The sequence below is a fragment of the Somniosus microcephalus genome, chromosome 13 (assembly GCF_052327205.1).
Source record: "Somniosus microcephalus isolate GS21.2 chromosome 13, FLI_Smic_1.0, whole genome shotgun sequence".
Classification (NCBI taxonomy): Eukaryota; Metazoa; Chordata; class Chondrichthyes; order Squaliformes; family Somniosidae; genus Somniosus; species Somniosus microcephalus.
Genome location: NC_140999.1, coordinates 141,989,886 through 142,009,712, shown reverse-complemented (window position 1 = coordinate 142,009,712; position 19,827 = coordinate 141,989,886). Strand labels below are relative to the sequence as shown.

General features: G+C 43.0%; 1 protein-coding gene across 1 annotated transcript in view; it reads left to right on the top strand.

The window, feature by feature from the left end:
* LOC147108621 (uncharacterized) overlaps positions 1–17,960 on the top strand; it is a 32,114-nt gene extending 14,154 nt beyond the window's left edge. Inside the window, exons 2-5 of the mRNA XM_086005313.1 lie at positions 181–252; positions 1,902–2,003; positions 16,670–16,804; positions 17,185–17,960. Of these exons, the coding sequence (XP_085861439.1) occupies positions 181–252; positions 1,902–2,003; positions 16,670–16,804; positions 17,185–17,304 (429 nt within the window). The 3' untranslated portion in view covers positions 17,305–17,960. The remainder of the gene's footprint in view (positions 1–180; positions 253–1,901; positions 2,004–16,669; positions 16,805–17,184) is intronic.
* Positions 17,961–19,827: the final 1,867 nt, after the last annotated feature.

Here is a 19,827-nt window from a genome sequence, read left to right as displayed (position 1 = left end):
TCTATGTACTATGCAGGTAGAGTTCTCTTTTAATATCCAGAATATGAAACCATTAATATATTGAGAAAATGACCCTGGACTAGAATGGGAAATGATTAGGATATTGAAAATCTATGGCTGGCTTAGGTATCCATTTATCAATGTTGGCTCATACAGTGTCTTGTGTTTTTCCTTGTGTAGGCTAAGGAACTTGATAAGAGCATTGAAGAAATGTTAATCAGACTGGATGAATTTTGTGGAATGCTTGACATGGTAAATATTACTGTATTTCTTTTTAAACCAAACATAGTGGTGATGCAGTACATAGCCAATTCGTACAGCACACATTTTAAAAAAGGGTGAAAATTAATTCTGATGCATGACAGGGTATGTATTTTGTTCTGCTGTCTGGCAGCTCACAGAACCTAGCATTGTATCGAATTTTCAGCAGTTTTTGCTGACATTCTAAATGGACAGGGCTTCGCGTATCCACCTATATTGCTGAGCTTTGGGTGATGCATAATACTATTCTCATTAGAATGTAGAAAATGGACTATTCAACCAACTGCTTGCATCTAGAAAATTACAGCATATTCCAACTTGTGTGACATCTTGTTTGATATGAAAAATAAATTTGGTTGGTTGATCTGATAAATTTTTGGAACATTGCTATCTGCATAATAAACCAGAGTGTGCACATACCTAGATAGCTGTCCTGCGAAACATCTTGGCATAGAAAAAAATGATTGCCCTGCCTGTTTAGGGTTTATATATGTTAGCCCGGATTTTGCGGTCAGTGGGAACAAACGCTGCTCGCCGTTCATTACACTTGCCCGCGGAATTTCTGTGGGTTTTTACGCTGCGATTTGTGGTTATCAAACAGTCACAACAGTGCTGCGCCCTCTGCAGGACCTGGGACCTATGTGAACAGGGAAAGCAACAGCGTGTCTCCTTAACCAATCAGATTGAATAATCCTTACTAAGACACAGAGTCTAAACCAGGAACGGTAAGTTAGAAAAATTAATTCAATGTAAAATCATATACAGAAAGCAAAATAAAGAGGGAAAGAAAAATGGGATTAAGAGAGAGAGATTAGAGATTTGATGGGTCAAATGGCCTCCTTCTGTGCTGTAACCATTCTATGATTCTATAAAGAGACTGAATGGAAAAAGTAAAAAAAACTTTTTAAAAATCTCCAACAATAACTAAAATCCGAAGGAATGAGACTCCACACTTTTAAAAGTAAATTTTTAGTGCCGGAGAGGTTGTTGAGTGTGTGAATACTGAATCTTTCGGCAAGGTACCGATGTAGCGAAGCTTATGGAGGAGCAGGGCAACTCGGACAGCAACTGCCTGATTCCCACGTTTAACTGCACATGTGCGGACGCCGGAAGTTGCTGTCCGATTTACTTCTCGGTAACGGTGAGCGCTGTTAGCCTCACAGTTCTGCTTAACGTGAAATCTGGGCCGTTGTATCTTTCAGGCTGATGCAAGTAGCCATGTGTGTAAAGGTAAGCATTTCCTTAAATCTCATTAACCTTGTCTGTGGTTCTGTCTTAATTCTGTCAATAACCCTCTTGTGCTTTGCAGAGAATAAAATGACAGCTGGTCTTACTAGTTTTCAGGAACAACTGACTGATCAATTAAGCAGCAAAATCTGGATTGCGTTGTCTGCTTGGAGAGGGTGCCATAATGTTTTCCATTATATTGGAAATGGGGTTCGCTGGGCATGGAGGGGTGTATATTTATCTGTCTAGCAAGGGCTGCTCAGTGCTTGATCGGCCTTTGGGCATTAATTTGAGTGAAGGAGATGACTGCGGAAGCAAAAACTTCAGAGGAATATAATTTTATAATTCCTTACAAATATTCTGATTGGCTAAATTAATTGTATACGGTAACTAAAGTTTTCCATTTCTTACAGATTCGAAATGACTCTTCACAGATTCTGGATGAAAATGTTCCAAAAATAAAGGTCAAGGCACTGGAAATGAAGAAGGTGTATGCAAAGATTGATAAAATGGAGGTTTGTAACATTTTTAATTGCATTTGCTACAACTTATGAAATTAAAGTTCTGAATTTCAAGTGTCTAAATATAAAGTAGACCTCAGGTGGTGGTGCTGTAACATGGTTGAGCTGTGGCATCAAGCTTTTCAAGTTCTTGCGTAGTGGTTCTAGATGGATCATTACACTTCAGTGAGGTGCTCCATACTATTTGGTTACCTCACTTGGATAGCAGATGGTGTGACTCAGTTACAAAATAGTATTGTGGAAAATTCTGCAGTTTACACTGCCTCAGTCACTTGATTCAAGGAGCATGCACAGTGACACATTTGTTGAAGAGAAATGTGGAAGGTTGGGATGAAGAAGAAAATTCAAATGTTAAAAAGCTTACCTTAGAATTCTGACAATGACTTGTCATTTTTATGAAGCCTGTTCTACAGTTTAAGTCCTTTTTAGTGAAACCTTTGTATAATTGCATAATTTGGATAATCATAGTAAGAACTAAAAAGTTTTTAAAAAAAAGGAAAGCTCAACTGCTCTGCTTTGTAACTTCTTTAGCTTGTATTCCTGTCTTCTAATCCTGTACCATAAACTCTTTTACTTCCACCTTACTGAATTATCACAGATCACAGAATCACAGAAACCCCACAGTGCAGATAGAGGCCATTTCGGCCCATCGAGCCTGCACCGACACATATCCCACCCGATCCCCGTAACCCCTACACCAACACATATCCCACCCTATCCCTGTAACCCCACGTATTTAATCCCCCTAACACTAAGGGTCAATTTATCATAGCCAATCAACCTAACCTGCACATCTTTGGACTGTGGGAGGAAACCGGAGCACCCGGAGGAAACCCACGCAAACACGGGGAGAATGTGCAAACTCCACACAGACAGTCGCCCGAGGCCGGATTCGAACCCGGGTCCCTGGCGCTGTGAGGCAACAGTGCTAACCACTATGCCACCGTTAATTAATTCATTATTTTAATACTGTGTTCTCTTTTCACCCTCCTCAGTAGTTTCCCCTTTTCTCCCCAATGAAAACACCCTGGCTGATGTAGGATCTGTCTAGTTTCAAGTTCTAAGAATTTTCATATTTTTATCTTTTGATTTATAATGGTTTCTGTTACTGTTTTCTGACAAATTTAATCTGCCTCTCTGTATACAGATGACTGCACATCTACAAGGATCGCAATGTTAACTCACCTTAAGCATTGACTCCTGACCGAAAACCTTTGATTGCTGATCATGTTATGAATGGGTAGTTTCTTATCAGATGGATATGATCGTTTAGGGCCAAAATGCTTATATTGGCGAACAAGCGTTAGGATATGCAAATCCCACCCAGGTGATAGAACTAATTAACATTGGTCACTGGGCTTTCAGTTCCCCGTTCTTACAATCTGTTGCTTGTGCCTTTGAAATTATTTTGACTATGGTTTTGGTTAAATGTGATGGATACATTTTCATCTTCCTCATGTCAGTTTTGACATCAGAAATAAAAACTGGCATATTGCCAGTCTGATGCCCATGTTTTTCTGTTTCCTATTCTGCTGTGCCATTATATGGGTTGGGGGGCTTAGAGAAGCTCTGAAGTTCAGTTCTCAAAAGCGTTTCATCACGGACCTTTGGTCAAAAGTCACTGAAAAGAGCTGTTAAGACTTTAAACGTGGAACTTTATCTAATCTGCTGATCTGCACTTGGTCCTGTTTAGTATTTCTTAATAAATCTCATTCACAGTTTTTAGCATGAGTTATATGGTCTGTCAGCATGGTGTTTACTGGTAATTCGATAAGATCAAAAGGATATGGTGCAACCTGTACCATTTCCAGTGCATACATCAAATGGTTATTGTTCGCCCCGTGGCACACTATTCCAGTTACTTTACACGTAAGGTCAGGTTTCAGTTCACAGGCATCATAGGCTAACTTTTTATTGATGACTTTTCATCTTAATGATAAAAAGTATCGGGAAGAAGTAACTTTTTAAATTGCTTTCTATGATTTGATCTAGTTGCACTATTTTGACTCCTTTCAAATGCTTCAAGGCCCCAATGTAAGGACCAAAATAGGACACCATTATAGTCTGGATAATAAATTAGGTAGATAATAAGAAATTGAGGATAGTCCTGAGTGGTAATAGGTTTGATTGGGCACTTGTGACCAGTCCTAGGATCCCTGATCTTTGTACTATTAAATGACTTTTGCGGTTTATAATTATATTTTGTTAGTTAAAATCTTGAAAGTAAATGGAATCACGCTCTTGTATGTCCAGTGTGCACTGCTAAATTTTGGCTACAGTACAATCTACATCTACCATTCTAAGTATTGGCTTACTGCTATATATGCTTTCCTTAAAATTATAGGCTGGAATTTTTGGGGGTCCATGCGGGCGTGATTAGAGGCGAGTCGGGTGGGAAATTTGAAATAAGTTGCAGCGGCTCAGGAACCTGCGGTCATCCCGCCCCCGCACGCCTTTCCTTCTGGCCGTTTGCCGGTGCGGCAGCAACCCGACCGGCAGAGGCGGGCGACCGAATTCAAATCATTGGCACCTTGTTGTCGGACCCTTAAGCACCTTTTTCAGCTTACCATTCAAATTTCCCTGGCTGCCCATGGGATTCACGCAGCTTGGGAACCACGTCTGTCAGCCTGAAGCGGGAGTTCAGTGGCCATTGCTCCAGCTGATTAGATGACAGCATGAAATGTACTATAAAAGCTCCCACCTCACAGCTGATCACTTTCCTCGGGCAGAAGCTGTTGCTGACTGCATTCCTAGCACACATTTAGCTTTCTACAGGCTGCAAGTGTTTGCAGCAAAGTCGCCATCCAGTCTCACCTCATTGGTACAACCTATCACTCCATTGACAGATTGCTTCTCTCATCTCTACTTGACTTGCCATCTATTCCATCAGCATGGGTGCCGTTTATACTGTCTCACCTTGGTCCTCAGAATCGGACCACGATGAGCCCCAACACCAGCAGCACCACCAACAACAACACCACCAACCTTCTCCTCAACCACCTGATGCTGCACAGGACAGGGCATCAGCACAGGGCTGCACCGCGCCAGCTGGCTTCCCACGGGTGCAGGGCGTCATCGACTGCACATATGTGGCTATCAGGGCATCCCATCAAAACCCAGGAACCGGGAGTGGAAGCCCTTGCAGTTGACAATGTGCAGCTGGTATGCAACCATAGGAAAATCATGCATGTGTGTGCCAAATTCCCTGGCAGCTGCTATGACTCTTTTGTCCTTCGACACTCCACCATCCCTCAGCTCTTCGCTCAGCCAAACAGACTTTCCGGCTGGCTGCTTGAAGATGAGGGCTATCCACTGAAGACGTGGCTCATGACACCCTTGAGGAGGCCAAGTACTGAGGCCCAGGAAAGATATAATGAAAGTCACATTTCCACCAGATGTGCCATAGAGCAGACAATAGGCATGCTGAAATTGCGCTTCAGATGTCTTGACAGATCTGGAGGAGCCCTTCAGTATGCACCAGCCATAGAAACATAGAGGATAGGAGCAGGAGTAGGTCATTCGGCCCCTCGAGCCTGCTCCGCCAATCAATGCGATCATGGCTGATCACCAAATTCAGTACCCCGTCCCTGCTTTCTCCCCATATCCCTTGATCCCCTTAGCCTTAAGAAATATATCTAACTCCTCCTTGAATATATTTAATGAATTGGCCTCAACTGCCTTCTGTGGTAGAGAATTCCACAGGTTCACCACTCTCTGGGTGAAGAAATTCCTCCTCATCTCAGTCCTAAATGGCTTACCCCTTATCCTTAGACTGTGACCCCTGGTTCTGGACTCCCCCGCCATCGGGAACAGCCTTCCTGCATCTAGTCTGTCTAGTCCTGTTAGAATTTTATAAGTTTCAATGAGATCCCCTCTCATTCTTCTAAACTCTAGCGAATATCAACCCAATCTCTCTTCATACGTCATTCCTGCCATCCCAGGTATCAGTCTGGTGAATCTTTGCTGCACTCTCTCCATGGCAAGAACATCCTTCCTCAGATAAGGCGACCAAAACTGCACACAATACTCGAGGTGTGGTCTCACCAAGGCCCTGTACAACTGCAGCAAGACATCCTTGTTCCTGTACTTGAATCCTCTCACTATGAAGGCCAGCATACCATTTGCCTTCTTAACCGCCTGCTGCACCTGCATGCTTACCTTCAGCGACTGGTGCACAAGGACACCCAGGTCTCGTTGCACTTCCCCTTTTCCCAATCTATTGCCGTTCAGATAATCTGCTTTCCTGTTTTTGCCACCAAAGTGGATAACCTCGCATTTATCCACATTATACTGCATCTGCCCAATTGCCCAACCTGTCCAAATTGTACTGGAGTTTCTCTGCATCCTCCTCACAGCACACACGCCCACCCAGCTTTGTGTCGTCTGCAAACTTGGAGATATTGCATCTAGTTCCCTCGTCTAGATCATTAAGGTATATATTGTGAATAACTGGAGTCCTAGCACCGATCCCTGCGGTACCCCACTAGTCACTGCCTTCCACTCGGAAAACGACCCGTTTATTCCAACTCTTTGCTTCCTGTCTGCCAACCAGTTTTCTATCCAAGTCAGTACCTTACCCCCAATCCCATGAGCTTTAACTTTGCACGCTAGTCTCTTATGCAGGACCTTATCGAAAGCCTTCTGAATGTCCAAATACACCACATCCACTGGTTCTCCCTTATCTATTCTACCAGTTACATCCTCAAAAAATTCCAGTAGATTAGTCAAGCACGATTTACCTTTTGTAAATCCATGTTGATTTTGTCCAATCCTGTCACTGTTTTCCAAGTGCTCTGCTATTACATCTTTTATAATGGACTCTAGCATTTTCCCCACTACCGATGTCAGGATTACCGGTCTATAATTCCCCGTTTTTTCTCTACCACCTTTTTTAAATAGTGGGGTTACATTAGCTACCCTCCAATCCATGGGAACTGTTCCAGAGTCTATAGAATTTTGGAAGATGACCAGCAATGCATCTACTATTTCTAGGGCCACTTCCTTAAGTACCCTAGGATGTAGATTATCAGGCCCTGGGGATTTATCGGCCTTCAATCCCATCAATTTCCCTAACACCATTTCCCTACAAATACTGATTTCATTCAGTTCCTCCCTCTCATTAGACCCTATATTCCCTGACATCTCTGGGAGTTTATTTGTGTCCTCCTTTGTGAAGACAGAATCAAAATATGTATTTAATTGGTCTGCCATGTCTTTGTTCCCCATTATAAATTCCTCTGATTCTGACTGCAAGGGATCTACGCTTGACTTTACCAATCTTTTTCTCTTCACATATCTATAGAAGCTTTTACAGTCAGTTTTTATGTTCCCTGCAAGCTTACTCTCACTCTATTTTCCCCCTCTTAATTAATCCCTTTGTCCTCCTTTGCTGAATCCTAAACTGCTCCCAATCCTCAAGTTTGCTGCTTTTTCTGGCCAATTTATATGTCCTCTCCTTGGATCTTATGCTATCCCTATATTCCCTTGTTGGCCAATGTTGAGTCACCTTTTTTGTTTCATTTTTATGCCAAACAGGGATGAACAAATTCTGTAGTTCATCCATGCGATCTTTAAATGTTTGCCATTGCCTATTCACCGTCAACCCTTTAAGTAACATTCCTCAATCCATCCTAGCCAACTTGCGCCTCATACCATCGTAGTTTCCTTTATTTAAATTCAGTACCCAAGTCTCTGAATCAACTACTTCACTCTCCATTTTAATGAAGAATTCGATCATATTATGATCGCTCCTCCCCAAGGGGCCTCGCACAACAAGATTGCTAATTAATCTCCAGGGTCTGCAGAATCGTTGTGGTCTTCTGTGCCCTGCACAACATAGCGCTTTGTGAGGAGCAAGGCACAGAGCGCACAGCCTCTTCAGAGGAGGAGGAGCAGGAGCATCAGCTGGAAAATGAGGAGCTGGAGGAACCTGTGGGCCAGATCCCACCAGCACCTGAGCATATTGTTGCCCGGGAGGCCAGGGATGGCCTCATCATGGCCAGATTTACTTAACTTTATGCAGAACACCCATATGGCTGCCACATGCTGCAGCAGGTTGGCACCACCCCACAGCAAAACCATAAAGGATCCCTACAATGACTAAGCCATTCCTTTCACACTAACCACCATTGCTGGAGGTAATGTTATGTCTCTCCATTCATTCCAACTCACTAAGCCACTTCCAAAGGTACACACAAATTTGTTCAATGGTGAAAATAAAGATTTTTATGGTTGACATTTCATTAATGGAAACTTGACATTAACATTGAATAAAACACCCAAGTGGCAACCCTTGTGAATCTACTTGTGTGTCATCTTTCTCTTACGCGAGCTTCTACGAGGTACTACTCCTGTGGCTTCAGCAGAGGTAGAGGCAGCCTGCTCACTTCCCTGCTGTGACTGCTTAAACACTTGGCGGACGTCCTCTAGGTTTCGGAGCCTGTGATCGCCCCGCCAAAGCCTGCTCTTCCAGCAACTGAGCAGGGGCAGACTCGGCCATCGCTGTCCAAGGAGGCATCTGGGATTCTGACTGAGGGGAGCGCAATGGGGGAGACGTGTGAGTGCTTTGTGAGGAGCCCACCCATCCATGTCCTCTCTTACCGTCATCCCTCTCATGGGCCACCTGCTAGCAAGGAGCTGGATAGCACCTTGCTGCACATCAGTGGGGCTATGAGGATCCATGTCTACGCTAACATCCCTCCTAGACAGGAGGCCTATGAGCCTCTGCCATCTATGCTCCATTGATAGCCATCTATTCTGCATAGAGACTGTGAGTGGCGCATCAACTGCTCCATGCAGGTGGCCGTCCTATCTATGGAAGAGCGTACAGTCGCCATAGCCTGCGACGTGGTGCTCATGTTGGAGATGGACTTCTCCGTTCTCTGAACATTTGCAAATATCTCAGTCGCAAAACCTGTCGGAGCCCCCTGCACTTCTTGCTGCACCTTCAGGATTGCCCTCTTTCTAGATGGCCCTCCGAGGCTCAGCGTCTGCATGCAGCTGAGTAGAGCTAGGAATGTCTTGCGCCTTCCAGTGAGGAGTCTCCACTGTTGTCCCTGTCTCCACCATCTGCTCTTGCTCACTTGTGACTTGTGACAGACCCGTTGACAACACTAATCTATCTCGCGTGGGACACACCGAGGTGTGCATCTGCGCTGGTGCTGGGTGCGCTTATGTCTGGTGACGGTGCGCCCTCAGAGGCTGGAGGCTCCTCTGAGGAGTCGTCTTCCTCTTCCTCTTGGACAGTGGGGGGCTCTTGATGGACCTGTGGGAGAGTAAAGAGATGAGTTAGATATGCCATATGATGAATGGGTACAGATACCACTATGCACATGATGACCAGTGGCTGATGACATCAGTCCCCATATGAGTGACTCATGTATGCCATGTAGCTGTATGATATGTAATTCTGCCACCAGGTTGCTGAGATGTAGCCCTCTCTCCGTCTCCTACCTCCAGCTGCTCAGTCACTCCCAATACTTCCAATGCAGCCTCCTCTGCTGTTGTGAGGGTGGCAAATGACGGAGGGACACTTCTAATTCTCTCCCTCTCCTTATTGTGCACTCTCTTTTCCTGCAAGAAGGGAAAGAATAGAAGTTTGAGTGAGAGTAATGGAATGAGTGTAAGGAATGGATGGGTTACATATTTAGAGGGAGACTGATGGATTGGGGTGGCAATGCCAAGTGGCCTCCTTGTGTGGTGTTAGTTGGTATGAAGGCGAGTATGAGTGGTGGCTAGTAAGATGGGGATGTGATAATGTAGATAGAGAGAGGGGGATGGGTGGACATGCAAGGTATGCTGGTATGAGTAAGGATGTGCAGGAGTAGGGGTGGGAAGAGAGTGATGGGGATGTGATGAGAGGCACAGCAGGATGAAGTTGAGTATGCCTTTGTACACACCTTTCCTGATCTAATGAGATCACTGAAACATTTCCAGCACTGCACCCAGGTCCTCCTGAATGCATCCCTGCTGTTGACCACCTCTGCAATTTGGAGCCAGGCTCTCTCTCTCACTTGGGGAGGTCTCTTCCGCCCATTGGAAGGAAAGAGGTCCTCCCTGTGTGCTCTGACTCGCTCCACAAGCATATGGAGGGAGTCATCGGAGAATCTGGGTGCAGCCCTCTGCCTCTGTGCAGTCATGTCTCCAAGTGTTTGGAGCAATCAAAGCCTCCAGTGCAGTGAGTGCACACTCCTAGATGAACCTTCAAATGCAATGTGGCCATGGCCCCTTTAAGTATCCCAGCTGAAAACACGCCATCGATGATGTCATCAGACCCACACCATTTAATATGGCCGGGTAACACGCAGGACAGGCTTAATAGGTCTCATTAGCGCAGTGTCGATTTCTGCAGCGTGATGGAAGCAACAAAGGGGTCGCGGCCCGCCCAGGTAAAGAAAATTCCGGCCAAACTGTGTAATCTGCCCATACGTTGGTAATATTTTTCCTTTCCATCTACCCTTTCAATGGTCAGTCACTTTTTTATTCCCCTACCTCCTTCACTTAAATAACATGCCTTTCATTATAGTTTTAGCAGTCACTTTGTATAACTGAATTTGTTAATATTTGCAATTTAATATTCACCTCCCAAGTTGCTAACTTTAAACCTCATTAACCTGTATCCCTTTTCTTAGAACATCTCCTTTTGCCACATAATGTGTCTTCCACAGATGGAACATCCTGCTTATAATACCATCCTTGAAGATGTGTTCTCCTGAAAGCAGATATTTATCTCTGCATTTCTGTGCTCCCAACCCCCAATTCACACAGCATTGCATAAATGAAGTTGTTGATCGCACCTGTAATTCTACAAAAACAGTCATGTTCTGTGAAACTATGGTTGTCAGCCATTTTAATATAAAGCTCTGTCAATCCAATTGCACTGATCTGTAGGAAGGATCTGCAATCCCATTCATTAGGTCATATTTTTCTTTGGACTCAATTCTCTTGAATTGCCTACCTATTGAAAAGGAATGGCTGTTAAGAAAGTGGTAACCTTGTTAGAAGTGGATGCTTTAGTTGCTTCTAGGAAATGTTCTTCTGATAAAACATATAATGCAAAATTGAGCAAATGTGTTTTCTGGTATTCATCCAAAAGATTGAATCTACTATAATGTGAGATTGGTTGAGTTTTGGAATGACTCCAGCATCTGCAGTGCATGATCTGAAACTAAGCTGCTAACACTATTTTCCACCATTCTTCTCTGGAAGGTTGTCTTGGAAAACATTCCCTTATCAATTTGTGGAAGGAACTTGGAAATCTTACCTAACTCATTTTCCTGAAACCTCTCTTTTTAGTTTGAAGCTGATACTTAGTATAACTTATGAACGTTCCTTTGAACCTATGCATTGTTGATGGCATTTCTTTTATAGATGATTCCACTAAATCAAGCAGCCAGGTTTGATATCACATTATCTCGGCCTTCATCCAACGTTCTTGGCTAAGGCAACCTTGGACTTTGGTTATCAGCAGGAGGATGTCATTCCATCCTCGATATCCATTATGTGGATGCTTGAGAGATCTTGGGCTGAATTTTAGCATACAAATACGGGTGGGCTGGGTTTGAGTCGGATGTTAAAATTGTAAAAATGTGAACCCTAACCCCAACCTGCCCACTTCTGGATTTTACGGAGGTGGGTAAGGGGCGGGCAGCTAACCTGCTTCCAGGAGGCGGGTTGGCAATTTTAATATTTTAATGAGGCTGGCAGCCTCTGATTTAACCTGCTTTGCAGTTTTTACAGTGGGTGGTCAGTTTTCCCAGGCCTCTGGGAAACCCGGCAGCTAAAGTGAAGTGCGTACAGTTTCGGGGAGAAAGTAAGTGCCTTCACAGCACTGCTTGGAGCTGGAGTGCTTTCCCCTGATGCCCACCCCACCCCCTGGGGTTGGGGATCGAACCCCCCTCGGGTTTGAAATGCCCCCCCTCTCAGGTCGGGATCAGACGTACCTGGTCCTGCAGCCTGCTCCAGAGTCCTCTTTGCCTGACTGGAAGCCAAGCCTGTCAATCAGGCTGACTTCCAGGTGGGGATCCTGTCAATGACAGAAGACACATGCTGTGCGGGGAAACTCGGACTTTAGGGTTTCCCGTACGAACTCCACTGCCCCCCCACCTACGTAACCCGCCTCACTTAATATCCAAGCTTTTGAATCTATAATAATGGTCAAATGCTTTTCTTCTACAGAACACAGAAACTGGTACTGCCATTGTAAAATAAAGATTGTCAAAATAAGTAGTTGAATGTGTGCTATATTATCATCGCCAGCAGAGTAAGGTTACACATATGGCTTTGGATTGCTTCACTAGTTCCATGTCTGCATGCGCTAACTTATAAAGCTGCTCTGGATTGCATATTCCCAAGAAGGCTCACACAAAATAATTATTTGTGAGCCATCCCTTCCTTATGCAATGGTTGCAAATATATGAATTCAATTTCATTAAGTTACTTTTATGAGGGTGGTGGGAACTAGGTTAGATAGCACACTAGCCTTTCACCTGTGTACATGGATTTGAATCCAGCTCAGACTAATGGTCATCATCTTTGTCTGTTGAAATTAAATAATTATGTGAAATGAAAGAAAACTGCTCTGATTTGGCACGAATTTGCAATCTTGCTCTGGCCACTCCTCTCTGGTTTATGTGGGAAATGGAAAATTCCACAGTGAAGGGGGACAAATATCCTGAGGTTGCAGTAGATTAGAGGGAGTTTCACTCTGGTTACTGCATCTAACTGCTATCTTGCATCTGGCTGTTATGTCTAACCTGGAAGTTCTTGGTGCTAATACAAGGTGCCCACATTGGAAATGTCTCTTTGCCTAGTGCTAACATCCCTCCATGTAGTGAATGCAAATATCATAAATAAAAAATTATTTTTAATAATTCAAATGTTGCCTCACATGTCAGATGACTGCAGATATTCCCCAGTTCCTGCACTTGTGATGTGTAATAACAAAGGAGTGCCTGAATCGGAGTTTGGCCCTCCTAGAATTCAGTGGTAATTCCCTGTAAAATTTTATTTTAGCAATTTACTTCTCTCCCACTGGGAAAGTCATTTAAGATTTTGAAAGGATGAGAAGGCCAAGGGTATCACAGAATCACAGAAACCCCACAATGCAGATAGAGATACAATCATACTGCCCATATGATTGAAGTACACTAATGAAATAAAATGTTATTGGGAGTAGGCACTGAAATGGGGGAGTAATCAACTTGGAGTCATGTAATTAATTTTATGGTGCTTGCTAAGCTCTCTTCATATAAAAAAAAATCCTGGGAGCTGACTGCAGTTGGCCTAAAATGGAGGACAGCCATTGCCTTACTGTAATGTAAACCACACTTTTTAAAGCTAAGCATTGTTAGAGGGCCATTTAATAATAGACAAGAATAGGTATTCTCCTATGTTTTGTTGGGAGGAATTTCGCCTTCCTCTCTCGCCCCCCCCCCCCCACCCCAGTATCTAATGGCAAAAAGTTTTCAGAATTTATTTTACATCTTATTCTCTGTTGCTTTATAAGGCAAAGACACAAGTACACATTTATTTAAGAACTGTAGTAACTCCCCTAGTTTCCTCCTATTGTCTGTTAATGTTCTTGTTAGCATTCAGAAAAGCTTCTAATTTTAAAGTTTGCAAGGCTAAACAGAAACTACCTTTTTGTTGCAAGAATAACTCCTTCAATCTTTTAAGATGTGATATTTTGATGATCCTTTATTTTCAGTCTTTGCTCATTCATCCATCTCTTTCTCTCTACAGAGATGCCATATAATACACACACACACACACACACACACACACACACACACACACACACTCTCGAAACAAATCTATGTCCAGAATCTACCTTAGTAAAGTGGATTGGAGAAACAGCAAATTAATATCATACAGTTAATACACATAGGAAAAATAGTTTCAAGAAGTTAACTAATGAAAAAGTGATTATTTAAAATTAAATTCATTGCGAATCTATCTTTTTCTCACTGAATTTCCCCGCTCTCTTTGGTTCCTGATGTTGTTGGCTCCTTGTTAAGGTACAATTCACTATTGCTATTCCCCCTCTCATTACCCACATCAGTGGCTGTTATTCATATGTGTGACTTGACAGTATGTGCCTGCAGACTACTGAAACATAAAGGGCATTATAGCTGAGTTTGATCCCGCCTTCCCCCACACATGATCTTTCTCACTTTTGCTTTTCCAACCAGGATCACTAAATATTGTGATCGGGATTGAGATCCTGTCCAGAGTTCCCCTCTAGCTTGGGTGCTGAAGCCAGTTGTTGTAGAAACATAGAAGATAGGAGCAGGAGAAGGCCATTCGGCCCCTCGAGCCTGCTCCGCCATTTAATGAGATCATGGCTGATCATCCAAATTCAGTACCCTGTCCCTGCTTTCTCCCCATATCCCTTGATCCCTTTAGCCTTAAGAAATATATCTAACTCCTTTGTGAATATATTTAATGAATTGGCCTCAACTGCCTTCTGTGGTAAAGAATTCCACAGGTTCACCACTCTCTGGGTGAAGAAATTCCTCCTCATCTCTGTCCTAAATGGCTTACCCCTTATCCTTAGACTGTGACCCCTAGTTCTGGACTCCCCCGCCATCGGGAACATCCTTCCTGCATCTAGTCTGTCTAGTCCCGTTAGAATTTTATAAGTTTCAATGAGATCCCCTCATTCTTCTAAACTCCAGCGAATATAAGCCCAATCGATCCAATCTCTCCTCATACATCATTCCTGCCATCCCATGTATCAATCTGGTGAATCCTTGCTGCACTTCCTCCATGGCAAGAATATCCTTCCTCAGAAAGGCGACCAAAACTGCACACAATACTCGAGGTGTGGTCTCACCAAGGCCCTGTACAACTACAGCAAGACACCCTTGTTCCTGTACTCGAACCCTCTCGCTACGAAGGCCAACATACCATTTGCCTTCTTAACCGCCTGCTGCACCTGCATGCTTACCTTCAGCGACTGGTGCACAAGGACACCCAGGTCTCGATGCACCTCCCCTTCTCCCAATCTATTGCCATTCAGATGATAATCTGCCTTCCTGTTTTTGCCACCAAAGTGGATAACCTCGCATTTATCCACATTATACTGCATCTGCCATGCACCTGCCCAATCACTCAACCTGTCCAAATCATACTGGAAGTTCTCGGCGGCATCCTCCTCACAGCACACACACCCACCCAGCTTTGTGTCGTCTGCAAACTTGGAGATATTACATCTAGTTCCCTCGTCCAGATCCTTAATATATATTGTGACTAGCTGGGGTCCTAGGACCGATCCCTGTGGTACCCCACTAGTCACTGCCTGCCACTTGGAAAAAGACTCGTTTATTCCAACTCTTTGCTTCCTGTCTTCCAACCAGTTCTCTCTATCCAAGTCAGTACTTTGCCCCCAATCCCATATGCTTTAACTTTACACACTAATCTCTTATGCGGGCCCTTATCGAAAGCCTTCTGAAAGTCCAAATACACCACATCCACTGGTTCTCCCTTATCTATTCTACCAGTTACATCCTCAAAAAATTCCAGTAGATTAGTCAAGCACGATTTACCTTTTGTAAATCCATGTTGACTTTGTCCGATCCTGTCACTGTTTTCCAAGTGCTCTGCTATTACATCTTTTATAATGGACTCTAGCATTTTCCCCACTACCGATGTCAGGCTTACCGGTCTGTAATTCCCCGTTTTCTCTCTACCACCTTTTTTAAATATGCTGTATTGTATGCTGACTGCTGCCTGGGTGACCTCAATTAACTTAGCACAGACTGGAGATTGAACCTGGGACCTTCCTGGTTTGTGTGGCTTGCATCATTGATTTATTTATAATCCAACAGTTCTTCTTGTATTTTCTGATTTAGTGATATCAGCAAGTTGGTGCCCTGCGCCTATGGTGCAGCCTCAAAGCCCGGCCCCTCTCGTCCCTCCTGCTCTTCCAAGAACAAAGTTAAGGAAGAGAATTCCCAATGGGAAACCCATTTTGTTTTGTCTGTAAAGATGATGGGTGCTAAATGGCAGCCCTTCAACAAATGACACAGTAGGTGGCAACAACAAAAGAAAGAAACAAACAAAAATTATATGGAAATTAGGTTTTTACAACGCATTCAAATGTGTTAACTTGTCCCTCTAACTTCTGCCTTCAGGTTAATGCCCAGCAACCCTAAATGCAAGATTCAGACTGGCATGAATATGAATCAGTGTAAACGAGCTGGAAATGATGGATATTGAGGCATACAAGTCACAACATCATTAGCCTTGTTTACATGTGCCCACCTACTTTTGGGAAAGTAGTTCTGCTGTTTGCCAGAAATGACAGCAAAAAATGGAGTGGGTGTAATGGATCTGCACCCTGTCCACCCAGTCACTGACTCTAAATTGGACAGAACCCCCAGAAAATCTAGGCAGATGAGTGCAATGCAAGATTGTATTAGTTTAGCTTTAAATTTCCTGGCTGATGTGTGTTTTTTAAAAATATCTGTTCTATTGCTGTAGTCGGGCTTTTGTGCTTTCACCATTTACAGATTTTCCAGAATCATTCTAGTGTTGCAAGAAGGATCTTAGTTTTTATGCAACATGAAGTCAGGCACAGCTTTTGGGTGAAAAATGGCAGATTCTTAGTTTTGACATAAAGATAAATATTTTGTGGGTATTCTAATTCTTTATCACAGACTTTTGTGAAGATGGTTGGACAGAATGCAGCTACACTGGAGGAACAAGTGGTTCAGGCAGAAAAGGACTGTGGAAACTTGCCTCACGCTGTTCGCAAACTTCTACATTCAATCAGTGCACCTTCATTTCTAACTGTAAGTAAAGTAAAAGCACAAAGCTGATACATAAAACAGAAAATATAGTTTAAAAATTCTGTTCCTGGATCGCCTGTTCAGTGTCACAGCTGTCAGCATTAGGGGATAAATATCTGGTTCTTTGACTAAGTTTCAGAATGTGTAAAGTATGAAATTGTACCTGGTCCACCCTTAGTAGCACCATTGACTATTTTTTGGTTTCGATTTTGTTTTGTTGGGACTGATCTTTGTCACCGAGGTAGTCGTCTTTTGTAGCAAACCAATACACTGAACAAGACACCAATGTGTTCATATAAAGGCAGCTGTATTCCAGTTATTGCTTCTCTTCAATCACTTTTCTGAACTTTAGCACATTTCGTGGATTTTTTTTTCTGTTGCAGAAGAAACGCAGCTGCCCCAACCAACAGAACTCGACCTATGAGCTGCCCAATCTATACAGAACTGAAGCCTATTTTCCCGAGAGTCCTGATAAGGAGTGCTTCAACAAACCAAACACCTGATTGTAACAATGTTTTCCACAAGCTAGGAGGACACTTTTCATCAGGAATATACCACTTGCATTGACACGAAGAACATAACTGAACATGTTGTTGCAAGTCTTGTACAGTTTGTTTTGTCACCTAGTTCCATCTGGATGAAAAGTGGTATGTAGTTATTGAAATTATGGAGATGTTTTCTGTGAAATATAACACTACTTCTACTAGGAAGAATGGACTTACATGAAGAAACTGGGGCATCAGTTTTTTTGGAATACTGTAGGATAGCATTGGAAGAATATAAAAACCTGTACGGAGCAGTAGTCCCAACCAACGTTCCCATTAAGCTGCGCGGCTGTGCAGCGGTCTGGAGGTCCCCCGCAAGCCGCTCATCGGCTTTTATGTGGGAGAAACCACGCATGTGCGAAAATTTGAATGGGCCGCGCAGCCAGTTAAAGGGACCACGCACGAAAAAAAAATTAGAGGGAAAATTGTTCCCGACTTACCAATGTAGCATGTTTTACACAACCTCAAAGCTGCTGGCCAGCAAGTCCCGATATGGTGCTTTTTTTTTTTTTCCCTTGATAATGCAAAGGACACAAATTAAGTTACCATATTATGAATATCAAAGTACATATTTGAAGTAAATTCAGAAATAAAGTCTAGCATGTTTGACAGTGGTTCTTCTTAATTATGTGAAACAAAGCTACCTTGAAAATAGAGTACAGTTTGGCACAGGTATGCATACCCAGTCCAAGCACAAAATTTTAATATTCTGAATTACCTCTAATTTAGTACCTCTGTTTAGAATTCCTTATGTACCATAACATTTAAACTTACAATCTTGATTCAAGCATGAAATAATCATTAATCAATATACATGAATATTCTAAATACAAGAGTCATGGGAAGAAGATTAGACATTTTATTTTCCAGTAAAGTACTCGAGTCTAACTTCATTTGTCTTTTTCTGAAAACAATGCTTCCTGTCATAGGATGTGAAGCTAAACCGCCCTAATGATGGTGGTAAAGTCAAAATGGGAATATAGTGGAAGGAAACAAAAGGTCAAAGAAAATATAGAAAATTAACTTCAAAAAACAAATGCGTTGACGGCTGTCATGCAGTCAAGGTTCAGATGGCTATACAGATTGTGCAGACTTTGCTCTTGTTTATGATATCCAAACCAGTGGCATACAACTTTTTTTTAGTACAATCCTACCTATCTGAAGAAGTAAGATAAGTTTTATCTCTTTTTTCCACTGGAGTTTGTAATTTTCACTAATAGCAATACAATTGCCCCAGATTTTCCACATGGCTCTGTGTTGTGATAGGAAGAGGAGCTGTTTTACATCATTACAATGCTGGACAAGAATTATCTGTTAAAACACACTTCCTGTCAACTAACCACATTATAATTCTTGTCCAGCGATACAGAGGTGCAAAAAGCACCTCTTCCTATTAAATGATGCAGCCATGGGCAGAAACTTGGCAGCGGTTAAAATGCTATTGATAAAAGATACAAACTCTAGTGAAAAGTTTTGAAAGGATAGTTAAGTATTTATGATATAGCAGATAAATGATGGATAGGTTTGCATTAGTGTATAAAAATGGAGCTCGTGTCCCTTGTTTGCATAAATTCAACTAGAGAGTTAAACTTCACTTGTTGACTGCACTCAGGTTGCTGGAGCATGTATTAGGGCATCTAACCTGTGTAAAATTTCTGTCTGCTTTTGCCAGCATGATCAAATTTGTCTCCGACTACACCAGTATGTCGCTAAATGTGCGCAATTTAAAAAACAGCAAATTGCTCAAACTTTGCACTTGAGGTTCATCCTACCCTTTGCACTTGAGGTTCATGCATTTCCAATCATTTATTTTCTACATAGTATATGCAGAATGTTGGAACTGATATCCTTATTGGAAAGTGTAGATTATTATTTCCTGTAATTTTGCAGAGCAGACATATTTTGTGCTGATGCATCTCTCTATCTCCCACCCATTGTTATTTAGTATCAGTGGCCTTCTCGTCTATGCAAGCTGACTCTTGGCGTAATGCCAATTTTTTTATGCACAGAAATTAGTGGCAGAATGATTGCATGTGTTTGTATAGCATACAAAATGATGTGGTCAAAGTGGAATTACAGGCATATATTGAGTATTGCTTGTGCTTCTCCTTTTTAGGCAGTCCCTCGGAACCGAGGATGACTTCCTTCCACATTAAAAATGAGTTTGCAGGTGACTGATGAGTCCAAAGCAGGACCTACAGTCTCTGTCACAGGTGGGGCAGACGGTGGTTGAACAGGCGGGTGCTTGGGTTGACGTGCGTTCCTTACGCTGCCTGTGCTTGGCTTCTGCTTGCTCCCGGCGAAGAGACCCGAGGTGTTCGGCGCCTTCCCAGATGCTTCTCCTCCACTTTGTGCAGTCTTGGGCCAGGGATTCCCAGGTGTCGGTGGGGATGTTACACTTTTTCAAGGAGGCTTTGAGGGTGTCCTTAAAGCGTTTCCTCTACCCACCTGGGGCTCTCTTGCCGCGCCAGAGCTCCGAGT